The 24,858-nt window shown below is 38.4% G+C and overlaps 1 protein-coding gene across 4 annotated transcripts in view; it reads right to left on the reverse strand.

The window, feature by feature from the left end:
- Positions 1-298: 298 nt before the first annotated feature.
- Lsamp (limbic system associated membrane protein) overlaps positions 299-24,858 on the reverse strand; it is a 688,907-nt gene continuing 664,347 nt past the window's right edge. The window contains exons 7-9 of one of the 4 annotated variants that reach the window (XM_008842876.2): positions 22,759-22,794; positions 6,698-6,730; positions 299-607 (exon numbers count right to left, since the gene is read on the reverse strand). In XM_008842876.2, coding sequence (XP_008841098.1) covers positions 510-607; positions 6,698-6,730; positions 22,759-22,794 — 167 coding nt within the window. In that variant the 3' untranslated portion in view covers positions 299-509. The remainder of the gene's footprint in view (positions 608-6,697; positions 6,731-22,758; positions 22,795-24,858) is intronic. The other 3 variants (XM_008842878.3, XM_008842877.2, XM_008842879.2) reach the window with 3 other exon arrangements.

A 24,858-nucleotide genomic window follows, 5' to 3' on the forward strand; every position in this document is an offset into this window, starting at 1 on the left:
CCTGAGAAAGGCTCGACACAGGTTTCCTTTGATAGTTCAAAATGGCTACAAGTCAGCTCAAATGAAAAACAGAATAAAAAGATTATGAAAATATAAACACCAAAGGCAAGACCTTATTTTTCCCCCACAGATGAAAATGGGTGAAAGAAGGATAAAGTGTGTGGGGGGAGTTAGTGTCCCTCTGGTACTTCTTCAGTTGTATTATTTGTACAACATCAGATATCCTTAGCATGATGCAGCTTTACATAGCATTCATTTTCTTAGACGATAGACACATTCTGGAAGAAGTTTCCCACCCTGAATTATACTCAAATTTTATTGATGGACTTTAAAATTGGCTTAAGCGTTTCATGTTCTTCTTCATTTTCTTATTTCCCCCTTCATTTATAAACACACAAATTTGTGAAATAATAAAAGTCTCCCCCCGTCTTGCACTCTCTCTCTCTCTCTGTATCCTGTGTGACGCATTTTTTTGTGTGTTTTTGTAATTATTTTTAGATTTTATTCTATTAACATTTGCTGAGAAGGCAGAGTAGAGATGCAGCCAGCAGCCACAGGGGTACGGCCAGACTGATGGATCCGTTGATTCCTCTCACCGACCCAGGTCCTGCAGAGCAAGAGAGAGAGAGAAAAAAGACAGAGTAAGTACCTTTTGCCCTGTCCACGTGACAGCTGACCGAGGGTCATGGCCAGGTGCAGATGGCTCAGTGTCATGCCCAGGATGGGCTCCAAACCTTCCTAAATCTTATCCTGTGTAAGGTGCAAGTATCTTAAGGGGTATGGCTTATTTGAAATCTAAAACTGTGTTCACTGGAGAAGTTCCTAAACTGGCTCTTATCACTGTCTGATGGATTACAGGCTCCTGTGGACCCACCCTCCTCTCCCGTGCTCTCCATGTGGTTACTATAAAGCCAGCTCTCATTAAGGTTCCAAGCACGGTGTATAACTTTCAGCCCAAACAGGCTCTGCCTCCTACTCATGACAGCAGATCCATCAGTATCACGTGAGACCAGTCTGATTTCTTTGTTTTATAGGGGAGAAGCAGGAATTATTTATTTATTAATTAGGCAGGGAATTGTTACAAGGTAGTATTTAGGGATGGGTAGTTCCTTAACAAGGTAAAAGGAAAGTTCTAGAGTCTTAGGAAGAAACAAAGATCACCTTGCCCAACATTTTAGAAATAAAAAAAAAAAAAAAAAAAAAAAAAAAAAAAAAAAAAAAAAAAAAAAAAAAAAACCAACCAACCAACTTGGTGAGGTTCAGAGGTATGTCCAAAGCTGGAACAGAACTGGGATGGGAACTGAGCTAGAATTGATTCTAGTATGGTAATTTGGGTTTCCTGTCTACCACTCTGTTATTTCCACTGCAGATACAATGTGGGGGAAGGATATATGTTTGGATCTGAGGAGGACAGTGGGTGGAGTGGAGAGGGAGGAGGGGCTTGTATGCTGATGACCTGAGCAGGACTGAGGTAGAATTTGTAGGTCTGACTCAAGAGCTTGCCCGTTATCTTCAGCTTGTCTTAGTTCCTTTTTTTTTTTTTTTTTTTGTATAGCAGTATTCATATTTCATTAAAAGAAAAAAAAGACTTTTTTTTTTTTCACTCTGACATTAAGGCTACATGCTTATACAATGATGCTCAAAATGGAAACTGGGATGACTAATTATGGGTTACTTTGAAGTTTTCAGGGCATATATGCAGATCTTAGGTGAGTGCCTGTGTGTGCAAAGTTGTGATGGCTTGCAACTACTGTGGAAGCATCCTCTGGTATGTGACTTTTCCAAAACTGGTTGAAACCTCAGATTGCAGGGAGTATAACAGGGGAAAAGCTGAAATCAAGAATGGCCTCTAATCTGTGCTCTGTTTAAATAAGAAAAACAATGACAAGAATAAAATAAAACCAGGAAACAATTGTAGGACACCACAATGTTCTGTTAACACTCAGCTGTGCTTTGATGTGCCTACTATAATGAAAACTACTTTCCAGTGAAAAATCAGAGGCACATGGAAATTACATCCATAGTACAAGTTTCTATCACTTGTCAGCTGAGGGGCTGAAGTTTTCACTTTGGCATCTGGCTCAAGAGTCTTTGTCCCCACAACACAGTGAAGTGCAACCGTGAAATGCAGCAGTGAATGTCGTGATCAAACATTTGGTGAGTGAAATTCAGATCTGATGAAACAGTGACTAGCCTGGACAAAAACCACAAGGAGACATCTACTGTCTTCCAGAAATGAGTGACGGAATACGTTGGCTAGAATGCCAAAGAATACTACTAAATATGAAAATATGAACATATGCAAACTTTGAGCTCTAGTATGCAAAATGAGCTGTATTGGTGTAAAGCCATGGAAACAGAATAAACAGATTAAACATTAACCAGTTATGATCAAACTACTACTTCTGAGGTTTCCTGACTGGCTATGGCATCATATAATAAGAGGAAGACCGACTACCTTCAAGTCCAGCCTCATGAGGGGCAAAGGCTCAAGGAGATTAAACATCTTGTACAAAGCACCTGTAGTAATTATTCATCAGTCTCAGGTGTCCTGAAACTTCATGCAATGTCCTTTCTGACCTTGTCGTGTCTCTCCTAAGCTATTTGGATGCTTGGGACTGCCAGCCTCCCAGGACTCTTGTGCAATAGCAATCAGCAAGGCTTCAAAACAGAGTAAAAGTCACACAAAATTTAAGGTCTTTCACAGTTAAGCAAAAATGATTTCTATTTTACCCCCAGAAAAAGCCCAATTTTGCTTATTTCAGCACCACGATTTTTAGTGCTTGGGACAGGCTAGGTTTTTTGTCTGACATCTTAGAGCTGAGTGGTATCTATGGATGGCTAAGAAGACAGTTGTATCATTTTATTTGAGTGGTAGTAAATATTTAAGAAAACAAATAATGCAACACTAAAAAGTATAATAAATATATGAATCTAGATTAACATCTAAACATGTCAATATCTAACATTTTTGCTAATGCTTATATGTTTATCTGTTACCTGTCTATCTATCCTCCATCTATCCATCTGTCCACACATAGGGAAGGTTACATGCTGTATAGATACTCGCCTATACAAATATGAGATATATGTATATTACTAATCTTTCAAAAGACATACTACAAGATTAACTGTTACTTTCACATGCTATTCTAGGTTATAATATGAAATCCCACTATGCATGCTAATAGTTATATATTTTATTCCTAACAGTATTATTATATATTGAAATGTGTTGTGTACTTCTGTGAAGATACCTTTGCCTCTATCAATTATTATTTATTAAGTGCTCTCAGATAGCTATTTAATGTGCTTATGTGACTTGCTCTTGTTATAATTGGTTTTGAGAGTAAATAAACTGACTTGAGAAATACCAGGGTAAATGGGTGAGATTTGGGGACTCATCATAGGTTGCATATGCAATCATACACACACACACACACACACACACACACACACACACATATATATATATATGTATATATATATATATAAAACAGGAATGGCTATTTCAGGGAAGAATAATCATCAAAATCATTAATTATGTTTAGTTAATAGTTATGAAATTTCTGCTTATTTGTGGAAATGAAAATGATAAATCTTACTTCCTATGCCAGATGGCCAAGCTCAGCAAGTGCTTTCATATACTGACAGATATAATGAAAGCAAGAGTCTGCAAACATAAATTAGCCTTAAGAATAGATGGGCAAATAGAGCCATGATTCGAAAACTGACTACATGGTTTTCATATCACAGACAAAAACCATATCATGGTATTTAACTACTTCCTTTATGTCAGTTACACACATACATACATATTGATACATGTGGTACTTGGTAAATAGTAAATGTTATTATTATTTACAACATAGAAATTTGGTTTACAGAACTAAATGAAATATCAACCTGTGTCAAAGATATTTGTTTGTGAACTAGATTAAAGTTTTAAAAATTGATTGATTGATTGATTGATTGATTGTGTGTGTGTGTGTGTGTGTGTGTGTGTACATGTATGCTATGGAGTGTTTGTGGCTGTCAGAGGACAATGAGTGGAAGCCATTTCTCTCCCACCATGTGGATCCCAGGGTTGGAACTTGGGTCTCAGAAGCAGGTATTTTCCCCATGAACCATCTTGCTTGTCCTACACCCAGGCTTTTAATGTTTGAACCTAAAGGGCAATATATAGCTACAGCAGGACAATAGAACATGAGTCAGCATGCAAGATCAAGGGTCTCAGCTTCAGGTCTTTACTAAGGTGAACACTACATTGAACCTTGCCATGGACATGTTTATAAAAGGGAAAAACTAGCACTTAAGGGTAGAGTTGATCAAAAACCCTGAAACTGAAGCACATGAGTTTTTGGCAAGTCAAATATGATGTGGGATTCTGAGTAAATTGATTTGACTTTTAGTAAAAACTCAAAGGACAAGGTGTTTTCCTTGAAACATTTGTTTTTGGGAGTAGTGTTTGGAGATACTTTTGACTTCAGACCAGCAGTTTTCTGTTATTTCTTCTTTGGGACTGGATTAATTCAAAGTCATTTCCAACCATGCTCTCAGTGATCTCCCTGTGTTCCTTTCAGCTATCTTTATACATAACAAAGAATTGTTTTTGAAATTGTTAAAGGCTGATGAAATGACTCAAAATAAAAGAAAAATTTAAAAATTATTGAAAAAATGTCGAATAATGGAGAGCAACAGTGCACAGAATCTCCTAAATATCTCTGTTCTGTGCGATTTACAGGTTCTGAGAGGAAGGCGTGTTGATGTCCTGGAAAGACACAGTGAAAAGGAAGCACGACAAGAATGACTTTGGCGCCACCTCCTGCCCACTTGCTGCTACTACAGCTTCTTCTGCATGATTGAAATGGGGATTCAAGGCTTTATAACCTCCATGTTGGAGCAGATGAGAGAGAAAATACAAGTATTCATGCACTATCTTCACTTTCTATAAAGTGAGATTTTTGGTATTCTCCTAACAAAGTTTAAATCATCATATCTTTTCCCTCAAGAAGCATCGAGTAAATGCCGGATATAGTAGTGCATGCCTGCAGTCCTGGAAGAGAAGCAGGGATAAGGAGTTCAAAGTCAGCTTGATCGATGTGAGATCCTGTCTCAAAACACAAAACAAAGCAAAAACAATATCAAGTACATTTGGCCCACATTAGAAAAAATTAGTTACAACTTTTGGCCGATTTGGTGCTATATCTTGATGGTATTTGCAATAAGAAAAAAATGCTATACTTTATTTCATCATCCACATCAAAACTCCAAGGTTTTACATGTACCACCAGCCAAATTAATTGATAATGTGTAATCATGGAATTGGGTAGAAAATGGCTAAAGAGAGCAATATTTTATGTCTTCTTGTCTCAAACAGTCCTGCTCCCAAATGAACGTTCCTAATGCCCCGTTGTTACTGCAGTATTTGAGGACCTGCTAAGGTAGGCTAGAAAGAGGGCGCAGGACCTTTCTTAGAAGTAAGCGTCAAAGCATCCACAGTACCTTTCTGGTTCATGCATGCTGGCAGGGTCTAAATCCCAAGATAATAGGTTTTTGCTATTGATAACGATCACGTTGGTCTCACCCCTTTTGTGACCCAGAAAGGGTGATATTTTCACAAAACGCCAGTAAAAACCAAGAGGATGCCCATGAGGATTTAGGGAAGGTGACAACTTTCACCACCAGCGCTTCTGTGGTGCTTATTTGGAGAATATTGCATGGTGCTATAAGGAATTATTGCATGGATTTGTTGGGAGGGTGAGTCAGAATTAATTGTTGCTTGCATTTTAGGATCCGTTTTATGAAGCTTTGACTGGCTCTCACTGCTCTTGAATGCGGACTGTGTGTCACAGGGGTGATGGAAGCACATGGAGTTCATGAAATGACATTTCCTAGGAGGGTCGGAGGTGCTGCTTTACCCGCAGCAAGTGAGGCCTTAGGAAGATCTGAGAGTAAGGCTGGATAAAGGAACCACTCACAAGTTTCACTGTAGGGGCTGCTGCTCTAGTTATTATGCCTGGTCTAGGTGTTGGAGTCCAGCAACACATTTACTTGAATGGTCCACAAGTAACTGTGAAATCACCTCTTTATCTCTTCTGAGACCTTTGCCATTGGGAAGTGGGCATTCTAAAAAACGTGCAGCTCTATGGAAGTTAGCCACTGATGCATAAGATGAGCAATGTAAGAAATGGGGAGAGGAGAACTGGGTGGGAAATAACTTGCTTAATTCAAGGATTTCATTTTTGTTTTTATTTTATGTGTATGAATGTTTTGCATGTAAGTATGTAAGTACACCACATGTGTGCAATGCTTGCAGATGCCAGAAGAGGGCATCGAATCCCCTGAAATTGGAGCTGCAGATGATTGTTAGCTGCGATATGGGTACTGGGAATTGAATTCAGGTCTTCTGCAAGAGCAGGCCAGTGTTCTTAAACACTGGGGCATCTCTCCAGCCCCATTTCCAAAGATTTTAAAGTGAATCACTGTATATAATGCACTACAAAGGTGATGGGTCAGATCAGGGTCTTTTTGCTAATAAAAAAGTTTGAAATATGAAAAAAATAATGTCAAACGTGTAATGGAGATTGTTATCACAAATTCTTGAGCTAAATTAAACTTGAGTACATAATACCACCATATATTATTGTGAGATTTTAAATAACATACAGAAGGTAATCAGAAATAAGAGCCATACCTTTTTGCTTGAAGTGCACGGTGGTGCCAATTTCTAAAAAAGAAACATTTAGCAAAACAAAACAATAAAAAAATGCTTTATCAATTGAAAATAAACATGATGGTAGTTTAGTACTTTCCACTAAAAGGAAAGTGAGAATATGGGGCATTTTAGTAGGAACAGAGATTGATAAAGACTGAATAAAAGGCAAGTGGAAAGAGACACTTTTGGTCTAAATGTGTGATTGGAGGTAGCAAAAATGATTGACAACTACCAAGACTCAGTACTACATGCCATGCTTATAGACAAATGCAAGAACTCCAGTGTGGGATGAGAAAGCGCCTTTGACTGCACTGCATGCAACCATAGAATGTGTCTGCTCCTCAGGCCCATTCTGCCGTTTTACCCCCAGTACACTCCGCTCAAGTCAATTGATCTGTCACATTTCATCTAGCAGGCAAAAGTCCACTCTCCTTTTAAGCTTAAAACCTTCACACTTGCTAATCGTCTGCTAGAAATAGTCTCCTAGATCTCTGTATTGTTCACACAGTCATGTCATTCAGATAAAGATTGCTGCTGAGAAGTCACCAATACAGGCAGGTCTGCCCCATCACGTCTTCAAAAACAGTACCCTTTGCCATTTTCTCTGTTCTTTCACTGAGCATCACTAGATCAAGCCTCTGCCAACATCACATCATACTTGCTTGCTTGCTTGCTTATGGTTTGTCCCTTCCATTAGAATATAAGCTCACAAGGGCAACAACAGTACATGAGACAGGTACTAATCTCTAGTGCTTATGTTAGACCGTGAGATGCAGTAGATTTCACACACACTGTTCCATATATAAATGCATGTCAAGACTGAACGAGATTTGACAGGTCAAATAATTGTATTTCTTTTTAAGTGTATTTGTCAAATCAAAATTCTCTTGGATTTCTAGAAGTTAATGTGTGAAATATCTATTGGATGTCATTTTATATCTCAAGACCAACTTAACGACTGGTTAGATATGGAAGCTGACAGTGGCTGGTGGCTGTGGGATTTAGATTTTCTTCTCCTGGTCCATCAGGACACAGCCCTGCTCTGGTATGATCTCACCGAAGAAGTGAAATGACTGCCTCCTTCAGCCACAGAAGAGCTTTTCTCACCAGACAGTTGTCATCTTATGGCCTTACTTGAAATTCATTCCTGGTTTCTTGTGGGTTCTGAAGTGAAGAGACATCCATAGCCTGGTGTCTGTGGCTCTCTTAAACACCTTCGCCCCTCTAGTCAGCGCAACATCTATCATCTCGCAGGCTTTGTCTCCCTGGGGGTTTATGACCCAGTGATCTATAGCTCACTGATTTCAGAATTGGGTTGTCAGTTCCAAAGGGGTGTGAATCTTTCTTGTTCTCTTTGATAAATTCCAGTCTCCTTATTACAAGGTTTTTTTTTTTTTTATTACACTCATCTTAGCTTTAATTTCCAATGTGATTGATGTTATGATTATTACATGTCTTCCTCACTGGGCTCTGGGGTCCATGGAGTCTGGAGCTGTGTCTGTCATTATTTGATATTGGATGACAAGCACTGTGAATATACAATGTTCCAAACAGAAGATCTAGAATCATTGAAGCATGAGAAAAGTATACATGTGCCAAAGTGCTTCTGACCTAGAAAAATAGGGAATTAGAGTAGCTAAATTCTTTCCTCTCTGATTTAACACAAAGGGGTCAGTTCTTTGAAATCAGGACTGCAAAGTCACTAAGGTTCAACAAAACCTATTAATCTCCTCCTAGATCTTGCATCTGTCCATCTAAAGTAGTCAGGAGGAGAAGCCCTCAAATAGTACAACATTTCTAGCATCCATATGGAAGCTAGCAGAGGGGCACAGCTGTCCCAGCGTCTGGAGCCTGCAAATGTTTAGCTATAGTTTACAGTAGCAAAACTTTGCCAGCCAGCCTGTTCCTAAGAGCAGGCTCTGTCTATGGGTAAGGACAATTTCCCTACACTGGTCAGCCAAGAAGGGAATCTCGGGTTGACTGTTCTTTTGTATTGTGATTGCTGGTGCAGTCCAGGGTGCACTTCTGAGGGTATTTAAAGACATCAACACCCTCCCCACCCTTGTGTATTTGAAGAACATTACCTGTGAATATTCTAGTTAACAAATGCATCATACTGTAAGTTCATATAGAAACATGGAATACATTATTTTCCCCAGCAGGAACCAGCCTGTGTGGTGAGCCGGGCATCTGAGATTGAAGTCAGGTTCTCTTGGTGTGCATTACACTGGTGTCCCCTGTTGACAGCATCCTCTGTACACCTCATCATCTGACCACTGTCATTTTGATTTTATGTTAAACTCGTCACTACATACCTTTCACAATAGCTGCTTTGGCATTTTCGTTGAAATTAACATACTGCCTTAATATTGTTGAAAAGGCACTTCAGAGAAAGTATACATCACAGCATGAGGAAAGAGCAGACAAGCACAGGGTTCCTTCTTCGGTGGACCCACGCCAGTGTTTGCCAGTGCCCCGCTGGTACCTACTTCTACACAAGTCTTCTGTAACTCTAGGGTGTCACTGGGATCCATACTTGATGCAATCCTGGTTGGAAAGGATTGATTGTTTTTTTCACAAAGTACATCTTTCTTCTTCCCTCTGTCAAGCCTCTTGGCTTAGCAATCTTTAGAATTTATGGAGACCTTCAGGTCAGAGTAATGCTCTTATACCCAAAGGAGGCTATTCCCTTGAGGGGCCTATCTTCAAGCAAAGAAGAATAGGTTTTTCTTTTAAAAATACAGTCTGGTTCAGCTACGTATGGTGGTGCAGGCCTTTAATTCCAGCACTTGGGAGGCCGAGGGTATCTCTGTATCTCTGTGAGTTCAAGGCTATCCTGGTCTACAAAGTAAGTTCCAGGCCAGATGGGGCTACAGGCAGGCCTACCCTGTCCAAAAAAAAAAAAAAAAAAAAAAAATTCTGGTCCACGTGATTTTTGGGAACAAGTTTAAGCTATTTTTCAGGCCAGACATAAAGGCCAATAATTCTGCTTAAACTAAAAAATGTTCCTTAACTATTTAATACCTCATTTTTACCTTCTGTAAAATGAATTTAGCATTTAGCATGACATAAATCTGACCCTTGGGTTAGAAATATCACTCAACCTTGCATGCAGTAAATGCTCAACTAAATAAGAGTGGCTGTCATTTTTGTTGTGAAATCCTTCTAGAGAGGATTATTAGCGCAATTTTTTTGGAGAAAAAAAAGATGTCTTGATGTATAAGCCATGGAAATAGAGGTATGTCAACAATATAATGCATGAAACATTAGGCAATTCTAACATATATGAAACAGATAGGGAAGTAGGCTGATTAGGCAGCACCTTACATAGGCTAACACTGGCAGTATTCAGGAGCCAGTCACTGTCACAGGCTCGGTAAGAGTCTGCAAGTTCCAAATGTATATGCTAGAGAACTGACTTGCCCCTGCTCATCAATTAAAGAGAGATTATGAAAAGACATAAAAACACTACCAAAAATTTCACTCCGTGAGGTAAATATCAGAAAAATATTTATTTGTATTTATGAAACAATTTTTAAAAACTGAATATCTGGTTACTTTAGATACTTTTTCCTATTTCTGCAATAAATTGAGTTTCTTTGAGAAACATTAAAAATATTAAAACTGAAATTCCATTTGCCTTTGCGAAAGTGGAATATAATTATGATTTTTGTATAAGTATTTCTGACCTATCCTCTTCTGAAGCAATGGACCTGGTAATTTTGAGTTTGAAAACCTGGTTATGTGCCGCCATCTTGTGGTCATACTAGGACATGTTCCTAAGTGCGGTCCAAAGTAATCAGTTCTGTCCACCAGGTGGCGATAGTGAGAGAAATAGCACTTTTGTCAGCGTTAGAGCAGGCATGAAATATTACTCTTCAAAAGGGATCTCCCTATTCTAGACATTTTAAAAGTCTGGTCCATAACAACTGAAAGTCATCTCATTGTGTAATTAAAGGTGGTCTGTTCTTGACAAATACTCTGAACACAACCATGGGGATATGCCTGCAGCCTATGAGTTTTATGTCTTTCATGAAAACTTCTCCCTACATACGGCTCTTGCTTCGGCAAGTACGTTTAACGAGAAAGCAGTGCAGTGAGGGTTAGAGGCATAAAAGGACACATCTGCAGTAATACAACAGATAAAACACTGGAGGATTCTAGTACCAATAATGTTCTAGACGTTCTCAGTGAACACTGTTGTCAAGTGCTTTCATCTGAGCGCCTGGTGAGGCGGAAGAAGGGAAACTATTTAACACTAAGAAAGACAAGTACTTGACAAATTTATTTATCCTCATCTATCTTTGACTTTAACTTTCATATTTTGGTACTCAACTACATTAGACAAAACTGCATCATCAAAAATATGGATGAGCCTATCTTCTAGGCATGGATGATATATCTCTTGTTGACTACTATGTTCTCAGATTGCTATTTCTCTATCACAGAGTAAGTATCCAAAAAATTGGCTCGACATAGATCTATCCCAGCATGTGAGTGAATGAATCAGTTAATACCTAGGTAAGGTATCTAGGAAGGACAGGTTGTGATTTTTTGGAAGCACAATGCCTCAACTCAGAAGCAAGTCTATTGTTGGGTGTTCAGTCATTTGAGGAGTTACATGCGGTCACGAGATCTGGTCATCTGCCCCCAAATTTTGGAAGGTGGAAAAATTTCCAGAATGTTGAGTATTATTTAAACTATCTTCATGACTCAAGAAAATTTAAATAGAAATTTAAGTCCCTTTTCAAAGGACAGAAAACACGCTCTTTTCTGCCACTGGTCTTTTTCTCCGTGATCTCTTTCTTCCTCTCTCGTTCCTTGTTCTCATCTCTTTGCTGTCTCTGCCCCTCTCTTTTCCTAAAGTCAGCGTTGCAAAGCTGAGAATTGTTTTGTTGGAAGCTTGTTCTATCTAGGGGATTTTCCATTGTCTTAGGAGATTTTCTTATTGGATATATGAAGTTTTATAATAGAATTTTCTTATTGGATATAAAAAGTATTGTCATTTGTGCTTCTTTTGAGTTCCATCTGGGGGAGGAAGTGATAGTACAGCAAAGGTTTGAGGCGAAGAATCCACTTTCAGTGGTTTGATTCTTGACCACTGCCTCTACACAACTGATCAGCATTCATTTCCATTTTAAAGGAAGGGTCTTGGGACAATGTTGGGATTGACATTGTCTGCACAGGTGTTCTAATTCACGGTGTTAATGTGAACATAAATGTCTCTCTCATTTATTATCTGATGTGGCCTTATTTGAATGAGGAAACATTCTGTCCTTTCATAAGACACAACATTTTCTGTAAGGCCAATCCTTTGATGTGCTTGGTACACATTTGAAAACAATATATTTGTAGAAGAGTTAAGAAACTCAGTGACATTTTTTTTTCTGAGCCAGTTAGAGTATGTGTTTATAAGATGGAGAGGGTTCACAACAAATAGAGATTTTACTTTCCAGTTGCCTGAAAGTTGTGTGAGAGAGGTGAGGTTAAAATCACTATGATGGAGGCTAGAGAGATGGCCCAATGGTTAAGAACATTGGCTGCTTTTGCAAAGGACCCAGGTCCGATTCCCAGCACCCACATGGTGGCTAATAACCATTTGTAACTCCAGTTCCAGGGGCCTGACACCCTTTTCTGACCTCCACGGGCACTGCATGACACAGGTGCACTTACATACAGGCAGGCAATACACTCATACACAAAAAATAAAAATAAATAAATAGAACAATCACTAAGATGTTCAGTCAAAGAAAGAAAAGAGATCCCTTTTGTTTTTCTTCCATTGCTGAGGACCAGAGAATAATATTTGCATGGTTCCTCTGTAGAAATTTGTGGGGTTTTGTTCTCTTTTTTTTGGTGTATCAAGGTTTTGGAAAATAAAACCTTTATTATTATAGTGTCTTAAAAGAGGGATATTTTTATTAATTCAGTTTTGAAAGCCACATTTTGGAAGTTATTAATTTCTTTCTCCTGGGTTTTTCCTCTCTACTCATAGGCTTTAGGGATTAGCAGTTTCTGCTTATAAGAATGACTATAGTTCTCTTTTGCCACAGAAAAAGATATGCCCTGTGATTCCTATTTGTATTGTCAGAGCTTTTAATTTTCTTCCATGCATGATATTCAGTTTGTATAAAACATAGTGCCTAATATTTCCTGAATAATGTCCTTGGAGGATCAACAGGAATCATTCTGGGTCTAGTTAAGGGAGAAAAAGTCAAAATAGAGGGAAGTCTGGATCTCAACCTTGAGGCTATTCTGTTATTGTTATTATTAATTATTATTATTGCTGAGCTGGGCCTCACACATGCTAGGCAAATGCTCTACCCTCAGTCTGAAGCTCTGTTGGCCTATTTATTATGTGGACCATTATTCTAGTGACCAAGAGCCAGTGTACTACCCACTGACAAACCCTATTACATCAGTATTTGAGAAAGGGAGCTGCCATCCCTGAGCTAGACTTTGGCCAAAATGGAATCCCACACTTTCCTTTCAAGAACCTCAAAGGGCTTTGACTGTAGCTATATATTTGCAGACTGTATAGCTGACTGTCACCAGTAAGGGAGTTCAGCTGACTGGAGGACCGAATAGTGCTGCAAACTTCCTAGAATATTATAATCCTAGATAGAAGGTGCTAACTCCTTGTTGAGTGAATGAATAAATTTGAACTAAAATTAATGCTGACATTATTTGTTATAAAATGTGAATTAAACACTCGAGCCCGATTTACTCTCATCAGTGGGACCAGACCTCCACAATCAAATTGTTCTATAATGGAGAGAATAATTTTTAAAACTTTAAAGAGTGAAAAGTGAGATAATTTTACTAGTTTACTTTTATTTTAAAACATAAAAGAGATACAACTGCAAAAGGGAAAATAGTGTACTTCTGTGTAGAGTGAGAAAGTAGGTGCTCTCAAATCTAAGTAGACACTTGGTGAGAGTCCTGGAGGTGACACAGGGAAGCCTCTTGTGAGGCCAGCCAGGGCTCCTAGAACCTGAAAGCAATGCATGTCACTGTGGGGAGAGATCTAACCACCAGAAATCTGTTCCTGGGCCAGCTCCAACCTTGAGCAAGTCACAGGCATTCCCCAGCCTTGGAGAAGATGGGACATAGAGAACATTCTAGAATATACACATAGCAGGAACATTTAGAGAAAACATTAATTTATATCATATTAATGATTTCTTCTCAAGACAGATTGTATATGTTTCTTAATTTCTTTAGAGTTTCGTTTTTTCAAAGTCTTCCATTGTGAGAATGTATGGTATTTACTATCAAAATAAGAAACTAGGGAGAACAAATCATGCATTTAAAAAATTTCTTAAATTTGGGCTGGAGAGATGGCTTAGGGGTTAAGAGCACTGGCTGCTCTTGCAGAGGACCTGGGTTTGATTCCCAGCACCCACATGGTAGCTAACAGCCATCCGTAACTCCATTTCCAGGGGATCCAATACCTTCTTCTGATCTCATTGCAGGACACAGGTGCACCCACCTACATGCAGACAATATACTCATACTTGTACAAAATCAAAAAATAATAAATAAAATTTTTTAATTCTAAATTGCTGGATATGGTAGTCTACACCTTTAATCCCAGCCCTTGAAAGACAGAGGCAGGCAGAGCTCTATGAGATAGAGGACAGCCTGTCTAAATAGTGAGTTCCAAGCTAGCTGGGGTTACAGGAAGACCCTGGTCTCAAAAAAAATTTCCTTAAATCTAGGGATAATAAAATAACCATTTTCTGATTATTTGGTATCTGGCTGGCAATATTCTAAGAGAACTGATTTTTTTATCCCCAAAATTTAGTTGGCAGGCATCATACAGTAAAACAAAAGAGAAGATAACATGGGGGAAGTCTCATTTCTATGAGAAATATGGTCTTAAAGCCCAAAATGGTAATGCAATAAAAGAGTCTTATATAGGTTTATTGGATCCTTTTGACTATAAGCTTGATGTACTGGTGACTTGTCCTGAAGAGTGTGTAGGGTTTAACTGCTATGGGTGCTGTTTCATGGATTGTTACCAAAAATACAGTCCCACTAAGCACTCACAACATCAAAAGAGGACTTCGGTAAGTCAGGTAGCTTTCTCAAATCCTTAGAGTTTCTTATTCATCTGACAGGTTTAATTTTTAATAATCAATGAATTAAAATGTTCCAGAATGCCCATGGGCTCAAATTTAATAAAGGGTTCTCAATGGGTTACAATGTAGAAAAGTAGATACAAGATTAGAAAACTCAGGAAGCAAACTCATTTGACACAGTTGTCAGTAAGGGACCCACGGCCAGACGTGCAGTTTTGGCTTTCAAGATGAAACAAGTATTTCTGCCCTTGGTTCTTGGCTATACCAATATATATGTGGCATCTTTGTGGGGATTTTGACCTTTGCTTCTATATGAGACCGGTTAACTCATTTTTAAGTGCCCAGATCCAAACCTTATTAGTTGTTGATTTTATTTAGTTGTTAAAACAGAAAGTAGATTATAGCATCTGTGCACTCTAAAATTAATTTCAGAACCATTTAAATATACATTTTAGATTCAAAATCCTGAGGGATTCAAAGCAGTCTTTAATCCATGTAATGTGCATTTTCATTTTGTATGTTTCAAAATGGAAAACTGGTAGAATCATTCTCTCTTTTTCAACTAGTTTGTTCTTAGCAGTTTTCAATGGCACACTTACCTATGTTCTGGAACTCTAGGGAGATAATTTTAAAATTTCCCAAGTTACTCTAGCTTGAAAATCCATAGCAAAGTGCAAGTTACAGTTATCACTTAGTTTCTATTCTCCAAACACTCCCTGCTTCCAAGTAAAAAAAAAAAAGCCACATATGTAAGTGAAAAGGCATTGTCAAATGATCAAACAACTTTCCAACATAGAACATGGCTGGGGATATTTGGAACTGTGTGAGCTAAAGAGCATACAGTATAACCAGAAACAAGAGGCAAAGCATAACTATCTTCCACTGCCTTCGACGCCCCTCCCCAACCTGACCCAAGCTCTCTCTTGCCACTGAGGTTTTCTTGGGCCATTACAGATGCCATACTGGAAATGCAAGGCTTACAAGATGGGTATACAGTAAGAAATTTTACAGTGAGTATGCTGAGAGTTATAGCAATGATACTATGTTAGCAGTAATTTCTAGGTGTCAAGTGTGCATGTTACAGACATGTGGGGAGTGTTTTCTTCTGCAACCAGCACAACAATAAGCAGAATGATGTGGTGTGCTGCGGTGGCCAGTCTTGTCTCCCCAGCGTCCAATTAGAAAGCATGGTAAGTGGCTTGTAAGGGGCCTCCTCCCACTAACTTGTGGTGGATATAAGCTGACAATTTTCAGTGGCGTCCCAGTGAGTAGTCAGCTGACTCCCCTCAGACATCTGGCACCTACATTGGAACTCCTGTCTCATTATGTCACGCTGAATTCTGACTTGGCAGGCAGGCGTGTTTCTTCTCAGCAGTAAATAAGAAGAAATGTAAGGGGTGGGTGATTTACCTTTTTTGTCCCTCCATGTAAGTGTTCATTTAATCTAATGCCTACAATAACTTGTGATGTTGAAAGAGCATCAAGGAGACAGAGGGACTGTGTAAGACTATGTAAGAAAGTTATGACTAAGGTAATTTTTTATCCTGCCTCTTTAGAGCTGTTTGCTTTGTATAGATAAGACGTGGACTTTGTGATTTTTTACATGGTGGTAACCAATGTTTAGAACAATGTGCTACTGCTCTCCACACTTTTTCTTTGGTTTTGTTTGAAGGACATCCAAGAGGGAAATATATATATATATATATATATATATGAATGTAATGTGAATCTGGAAAAAAAAGCATAGAGAAAAAGGAAATCAAGAAATACATGTATGAGAAATATATATGTATGTACATGAGAAATAAGAATTACAGGTGACAGAGGAAGAAGGAACCAAGGGACAATCTAAAATTAAGGCTTATATTTCAGAGGGACTATGATATGATATTCATCAAGGTCTAGGACAGTACTGATGCCATCCTTGGAGGCCTTTCACATGCTACACAAACACTCTACTACTCAGCTACTTTCTCTGTCCCCCGCCTCCTCTTTTAACTCCTAGGACTTTCTTTAAAGACTACCTTCTTACCATGTTCTAGAACCCAGAGCTAAGCTCCCAGAGAAAGACTTTACTTTCTGCTCCACCCAGCAGTGTGTCTCCTAGTGTTGTCATGCTGAATGGCATGTGACAGGAAACAAGGCAAGCCCATTTCGGGGTACACTCCAAAGACCAGAGGACCCAGTGCCTGCCTGCCCTTTCTGTACCTCAGAATCCCAGTCTTCTCACTCTGTGGGGCAGCAAGCCAACATTTTCCTGCAAATAAAACTGAGCTTTTCTTAAGCAGGTTTATTCCTTTTAATTAAAAAGACAGGGCTGCCAATTACTTAAACTTAATCCCCAAATGTAATTGTTACTTTGAAAGATTCTTTTTCCATAAAGCTCATACAAAAGCAATATTTCCATCAAATTAAAATTTAGTGGAAACTTGGGTTCTCAAAAAAAAAAAATTACTCATTTTCAAATCCTGCCTGGCTCTAGAAATCTAAATAGCAAAGCATGGCACAGGAAAAGGGAGGTGACTGGGACAGGCTGATGGGCAGGCGTTACAGATCCAGACTAGGAAAACAGGAAATGACAACAGAAAAGTCCTCATAAATAACATCTCTCCTCCCTGGAAACTGATGCTGTAGGGTTTTTAGCCACTTAGATTGAAGCTAAATGTAAATTCAGGGAGAAACAAAACTTCCAAGATGCTGTTGGGCATTTAAATTAATGATGTTAATAAATTTCACATTGATTCTTGTTAGCAAATTTTAACAAGAACTGTTTAGGAAACATCAAAAAGTAGAAAGGTAGGGAGAGGTGAGACATAAAAATGGGAATCAGACCTCAGTTATTGCAACTGGGTATAAAGCAATCAGTGGCAAGAAGTAACACTGATTCCACATGAAATAACGGCGTGACTGTAAATAATCGTTGCCCACAAGTAAAGGAAATCAGCAGGAGCACTGGTGATCCCCATATAAAGGAGCAAGGAAGAAAGTGTCCTGACCAACTCGTAATTATTTTCCTCTGCATTAGAGTCAATGACGTTTTCCTAAATTTGTGGCATGACTGAGAAGTTCTTTCAGTAGAAACAAGACCCTTGTGTCTCCCAGCCAATAGGAAAGGAGAGACGTTTTTAAAAACTGGAACCCTTCCTAGCAGATACCTTAGCTCTTTGATTGGCAAAATGGCGTTTCTTTGGCTTGATAGTTTTGGATTACCATGGAACGGTGGGGTGCCTGACAGCCGCCAAGAAGTGCATGTGCAGTGGTGGACGGTGACATTTTCAGTTCCTTTTAAGTTATATGTCCCAATATTGGTAGAAAATAAGGACAAAATCCTATTTTATTTGGCTTTGAGATTTTTAAACTACTTAGTAGTGTGGGTGTTCAAGACATCCTTGGAATCTATAATAATCAAACTGCAAGGAAGCCACACTGAAATCATATCGAATGCCCATGTCCATGTGACATGAACATACTTCTCAGGATACTATTTGGAAGCCACAGGAAATATGTGCAGCTGAATATGTTCTTTTAAATTCAATGTGCTTTCTTTCTAGGAACTTGAAGTTCTCTTTTGTATATTATTTAAAATACCACTTTGAGCTTATAGGCATGAAAAATATAATTTCTTTCCCATTTCACAGTTGGAAAAACTGAATTAGAGAGAAAAATGCTAGTAATTATCCATAATTAATAGAGGTATGTATGTAAATCCATCTGAATAACTGTGTAAAATTAGATGTGCTGATGCCAGATAGCTCTGTTCCTGTATTTTTAAAAGAAGAACATTTTCATGTGACTCTGCATGAGTCAAACACAAGAATGCATAAGAATGTACTGTGTAAAAATGTACAGCTATTAAAATGACTATTGTGTATATGTATTATAATACATAAAACAAATTAGGTGAATGATTAAAATTTGTTAGATAGATGCATATCTATTTAGCATTATCCATGCATTCATAACAGTGATTTGTAAAGCACTATATATATTTATATATGTGCCTAGGCGCAGCATGTAGTGGGCTGAAATTTGGGTGTACTTTGATGATTGCAAGGAGTGGGAGGAAGTGAAGTCAATTTCTTAAGGTTGTGAGGATTGATTAATACCTACAAAAGACTTCAGAACTTTATTGATAAATGAGAAATCCACCAAGTATGTTAACTATTGTTGTTTAAGAATTATTGTTATTAATATTACCATTGCTGGGCAAGATGAGATGACTGTGATATTAGGAAGCTTAAAAGAAGCATTTTCTACTTGATTTCCAGTATGATATCCTCAGACAATCAATCAAAGTGTGAGGATTCCCCAGTGATCTCTATAGCACGGATTCCGCTCAGAGTTTTTCTCCCCCTTTCCCTCATTATTCTGGATCCTAGTTGCAAGAACCAGTTCCTGGAAGAGCCAGGTTGGGAGGAGGGCTACTGCGCACAGCCCCCTAGATAGTGTCTGGCTGTTCAGATGCCAGGCCTGCCTGTAAGAACACCTGCCTCCCTCTGTGAGAAAACAAACCTGGTTTGTTTGCGGGTTGGATTGTAATTTTTTTAAACTTTAATTTGGGGGGGTGTTGTTTTGTTTTCAGAGAGAGCTTTAGACAGCTGTATTAATCATGCCAACCCAGCCATGTGCAATGCATTTTATCAATGGAAAAACAGGGACTGAATGGCAAGCAGCTGTGAACAAACCCAGGGCAATGCCTGAACCTGGAAGATAATCTCAACGCTTCCCAGACCCACTTGCCACATGGGGTTAGTGATTGGAAAGGCTGTTCACTTGGGATAAATAATCAGATGGGAAACAAACAAGTGAGATGCATTCCAGCTCTTCTTCTAAGCAGTGATCAGAGAAGGATGGGCTGATAGGACCCGAGCACAACAGGCTCAAGGGAAATTTTGCTCACAAGCTGTAAAAATAAAACAATAGTGGGGTGTCCTTGACCTTTCCCTTCATGCACTTGATTTTAACTTTCTCAGGCTGATTTCATTGCCTCATATAGAACCTGTGTTCCTTCTCAGTGAGAGTGTATCCACTCTTTTCCAGTAAGAGACACGGTTATGCACAAGTCAATTCAAGGGAAACATCACGTCACCTCTGCCCAGATTCACTGAGGCTCTGGGAAATGATCTGAGTCAAAGTGAGAAAAGTTCCCTCAGATATTTAGAGCTGACTCTTTTCTCATTTTGCAATTCAGTGGGTATTCTGCAGTAATACAGTCAGAGGTATTTATGCAAATATATGCAATTCAGGACTAACTTCAGAATAAGTAAGTCTAAATTAAAATTAATGATTAAAAACACTTATCAGAAACAGATCAAGGAAGGGACACTACTTCTCCATATGTATATGTGTGTGTGCGTATATATGTATATATATCTATGCATATACATATATTTTTAAGCTAGGGAGCAGGGAACCACATTCTTTTGTTGTTTTGTTTTGTGTTTGGCACAGGGGAAAGGGTACTGGAAATTCTCAAATTGGCCACAGCCAATAAGCATTACCATTTGGTAAGAGTCCAGCTCTATGATTATCATAGCAGACTTGGCAGTGTGTTCCCAGATGGCCTGAGGGCCGTGGGGTTGCAAAAGGGGACGAGAGGTGCAATCCTCCATCAGGAGGTGCTAGCAATGAAGCAATGGAAATGAATGTCTTTCTGCTATGTTAAAGCTAGGGGAGGAAGTTCTTTCTATTCTGGGAGGGCAGAAAGGGGACTTTGTGACTTTGTTCAAGTTTCAAAACAGGGATACGTTGGTTTAAAATATTTCAGTTCAATTATATCAAACAACTATTTAGAGACATGGTTTATACATTGGTGATGAACTTTAAGATTGTAAATAGATGATGACTATATATAATAGTTAATTAAATAAAAAAAAATCTTGCACTATAGTTGTGACCACAGCCATGCTCTTCCTACATATTTGGGGTACTGAATTGGAAATCTAAAGGATTAGGCATTCTGTTGTAATCTTTTCCTTCCATGGGAAAGTGCATTTCCCCTGGGAGGCCCTCTTGATTGGAAAAAGGAGAATTTGATTGGATCCCTAGGAAGGTGGTGTCCCTGTGCAGAAAGGGAATTTAAGAGGGAACTGGCTTTCTCCAGGGACCTCTCACACTAGCTACCACAGGTCTCCATGAACAGCTTTTCAATCTCTAGCAGAAGGCCAAAGTATTAGTAGTAACAGACTATAGTCTCTAAAACTATCTAAGGAAGCTAACTACAATCTACAAACAACATAAAATCCAACTAGGGTCATTCTCCAATCAGCAATTCCGTGTGTTGGGAACGAAGCTCAGCACAATCCCACATGCTCTGTGCTTGGATGAGACTGTTTCAGCTTTCAATAGCCGTCCTTTGTGAACAGTGTCTGCCTTCACTTTGTTCAGTGTTCCATATACCATAACACATGGTCAGATAAATATTTGAGTTTGTGGCTGCAGAAATGCGGTCACAAAAGACACTCAGAATCACCTGATATTGTGCAAAGCTCATCTTGGATAGGATATGACCTCTCTGCAAATGGGATGCACTGGGACAGCTGTGTGATGAGTGTGTGTGTGTGTGTGTGTGTGTGTGTGTGTGTGTGTTTCATATCAAGATATTGTAGAATGGCAACACGATAAAATGGTGTCAATCTCTGTGGCAACACTGGAAGCTAAATGTCTTAAAATAATTGTGGCATGTCAGGAATTCAGGATGAAATATTTTCTCCGAACACTAAGCTTCATGTCAAGTCTGAAAACCAGGCACATTTTAACAGTGTTATTTTTAGTGGCCAGGGTAAGAAACAGATTTCGTTAATGCTTTAGAGAAGTTTTCTTATTCAACAGAGCTCTAAGATTTTACTAAAATAGTCTAGACTATTCTCAAAAGTTGTTAAGCTGCCTTAATAATTCTGGAATCATGTACTACTCATTGCAAATATAATTAAAATAAGTTTGTATATATATATGAATGCATATATATGTGTAACATGGCATTATTGACATTCTGAAAACCTACACCCAATTTTTGCTCTACGTTTTTAGCTTGGGCAAGTGTTAATGAAGCATGATTCATCTTCCAACTTATGAAATAGCAGGTTTCTTCTTTAATTCTAAGCACGTTTTCTTTATAGTGTATGATAATCTTATTTAATTAGATTTATTTTTCTATACAAGGCCCCACATGGCTTAGTTTTCATTTTTGCTCATGTCTTTGAGAACTGTTTGCAAATCACTCTTCTGGAATTTAATTTCAATGGCAGGTTGGTTTCATTTCAATTTTTTATTATTTTAATTTTATTTGCCAATTTGTCTTTATATATCCTTAAGCTAGAAAGTTGTGGCTGCAACTTGCATCTAAATGTGATGTTGTAGGCGAAATTTAATTTACATATGTAGAAATTTTTATGAAAAGGAATACAGAATGAGGAGTGTTTAAAATTTTATTTGTGTTTTCTAAAGTATGTATGCTTAAACACATAAGTTAGCCCAAAGTTTATGGAAAAGGAGCATTCCAATTGTAACTGTATTGAACTTAATCTTTGGAAAAACACATTCTCACAAGTGATACCAGTGACTTTAAAGTTAGATCATGCAAAGCCACACATTTGTGGGTGGTCAGTGGGAACTTACTTGCATTTTGTGGGCTACAGAAGTACACCACATAAGCAGCTGTATTCCAAATACCCGAGGGCATAGTTACCTATAACAAATACTGATTGAGAAACACATTGCTGTCTGACTAGCTACTGACGGACTTGAAGGCAGTTCAGGAAGTACACCAATTTATTACCTGCCCATCATTTAGTTTGGGGAGTACCAGACTAACTTTCTTTTGAATGTTTATGAGGCAAGAAATAACTTCTATTAAATGTGAATTTTGTGAGTGTATTTTCTTCTTTTGTATGTTTTGCACATTGTATGTTGGAGAATGACCCAGGACAAAGCTACAGTGATAAAAGTCATACTGACCTTGAATGGGGTGGGGGACTGTGGGTAAAACACGCTCTAAAGGGGAAAAATGGTAGACATCATGGAGAGTTTAAATACATATATATCTTTCTCAAGGTTAATTTCTCAAACAGTTATAAAACAGAAAGATTTCCATGCCTATACAGTCATATTTTCCATAAGGTGTTTATTTGCTCTTTCCGTTAAAGTATCAAACAGAGATATTAGTGAAATTAAAAATATGAAACCTTTTTTCAAAGTTTAGCAGAAATAGGTAGCCAACATCAAATCTAGTAACCCTCTATATAGGACCCTATCCTCTGCTGGAAAATACAGTATCAAGGATATATATCCTTTCTTGGTCCTGGTCTTGTCTCTTTGTCTCATGGCAGATGGACCTATGGCAGCTTCCTCTCCCTCCCCCCTACAGCTCATATCTGCTTTAGCCAAGCATCTGGGATATTTATTTTGAGAAACACTAATTTAGCTTTTCTCTTGGGGTTTTATTTCCATTTTAGTTATGCAGGTGCAAGAGTAGTGTCCTGGTAATACGCTTCTTAGAATGATATAATTTTATTTGTAGTTCATGCCTTAATCCCACCCTCTTTCTATACTATAATCTCATCTGAAATTTGATTAATCAACCAAACTTTCTTAGTGTTACATCCTATTCAATAATAACAAGTACTTTCCATTGGAACACTGGGGTCTTGAGCTTATCAGTCACTCACGGTCCCATACCTGGACTTCTGCCAGTAAACTAAATGTACTGATGGAATTTGGACTTTAGAGTATCCTCTATATTTCTCATTAATATCATAGGCTTGACTCCAAATCTTTTCTGATGCTCTTTCTCAGGTAGAATGATGTAGTAGGGACAGGATATGCTACTTGCTACTCCTGAACACTGTAGTGTTTTTAACTGAATAGTACATACTACACTGAACATAATTAGCACCCCTTTCTACATTCTTTGTGGAAGTTCATTTAGATAATGACCAATGTCCAATGAAAATCAACCAAAGCAAACCGTGAAGAGATAAGCATATTCTGTTTTAATCTGCCTGTCATCTTGTACCATAAGCTCAGGAAGAATAGATTTTTCCTGTTCTTCAGGTCCTCCACACATCTGGCCATTGAGAAAATCCAAGGAAACTTCACATCCTACCCCCTAGCTTGGCTGAGCATTGTGGGTTAAATGTGAAAGCTTCCTAAGTGCATTAAAGATGGAGCAGGTCAGTAATAGCCCAGTGAACAATCGTGTCTTAGTTACACAAGTGTCAAGTAGAAAAACGATTTGAAACTTCACTTGGCATTAAGTTTCCAGCTTTGAAAATAAATAGCTGAAACTGCTTTCAGCATTTATGCAGCAGCTGGAGACACTATCATGCCATCCTCTTTCTATTGTATTTTATTTTTATTATTACTATTATTATTCAGAATGTTTAAATGACTCAGCTTAATATTTTCTCATCACACTGTTCACAGCTGGGTAAATGCACTCTGCCCTGATTTCCCCAAGAGCATTTATATTGCTAAACCATCTCACCCTCTCTCTTCATTGCTTTTCAGCTGCTTCCCAGCTTCTGATTACCATCTTAGCCCACCCTGTTATCATCATTTTAGACTTAGCACGCCCCATTAGTTAGTCTTTTTCTCCTAATTCTATCATTCTGGCTTATCCATCCTTGGGTACTTTCTCATCCCTGCTTTTTATCTTTATTCTTCCCACCACTGTCCTTCTGTTTTATAGTTTATGGGCTACAGAGTTATGCCAGAATTTATGAGTTCCCGTAAGAGTGAAGTATAAAGTAGAAAATAAACTTTCAATATTTTTATTTTCAAAAGTAGGAGAGGGCAGAAACTTTGGGGCTTTTTGTCTCCATTGACTGTGGACACTTGAAGGCAAAAGAGTTCAGCAGCTGAATGGGAGGTGTTAGGGTCAGACTCCATGACTGGGCCTGGAATTATGTTCTATGTCTTTCAGAAAGTCCTTTAGCAATGAGTTTTGGTTTCCTCTTGTCTAAATAGGTGGTAGTTTGGGGTACATGCATCAAATGCATATTATTGGTCGACTCTGCTAGATAGAATGAGGGAGAAAGAAAAAAGGAAGTTAATGCT

This window comes from Nannospalax galili, unplaced genomic scaffold, assembly GCF_000622305.1.
Source record: "Nannospalax galili isolate Female #2095 unplaced genomic scaffold, S.galili_v1.0 scaffold18, whole genome shotgun sequence".
NCBI lineage: Eukaryota > Metazoa > Chordata > Mammalia > Rodentia > Spalacidae > Nannospalax > Nannospalax galili.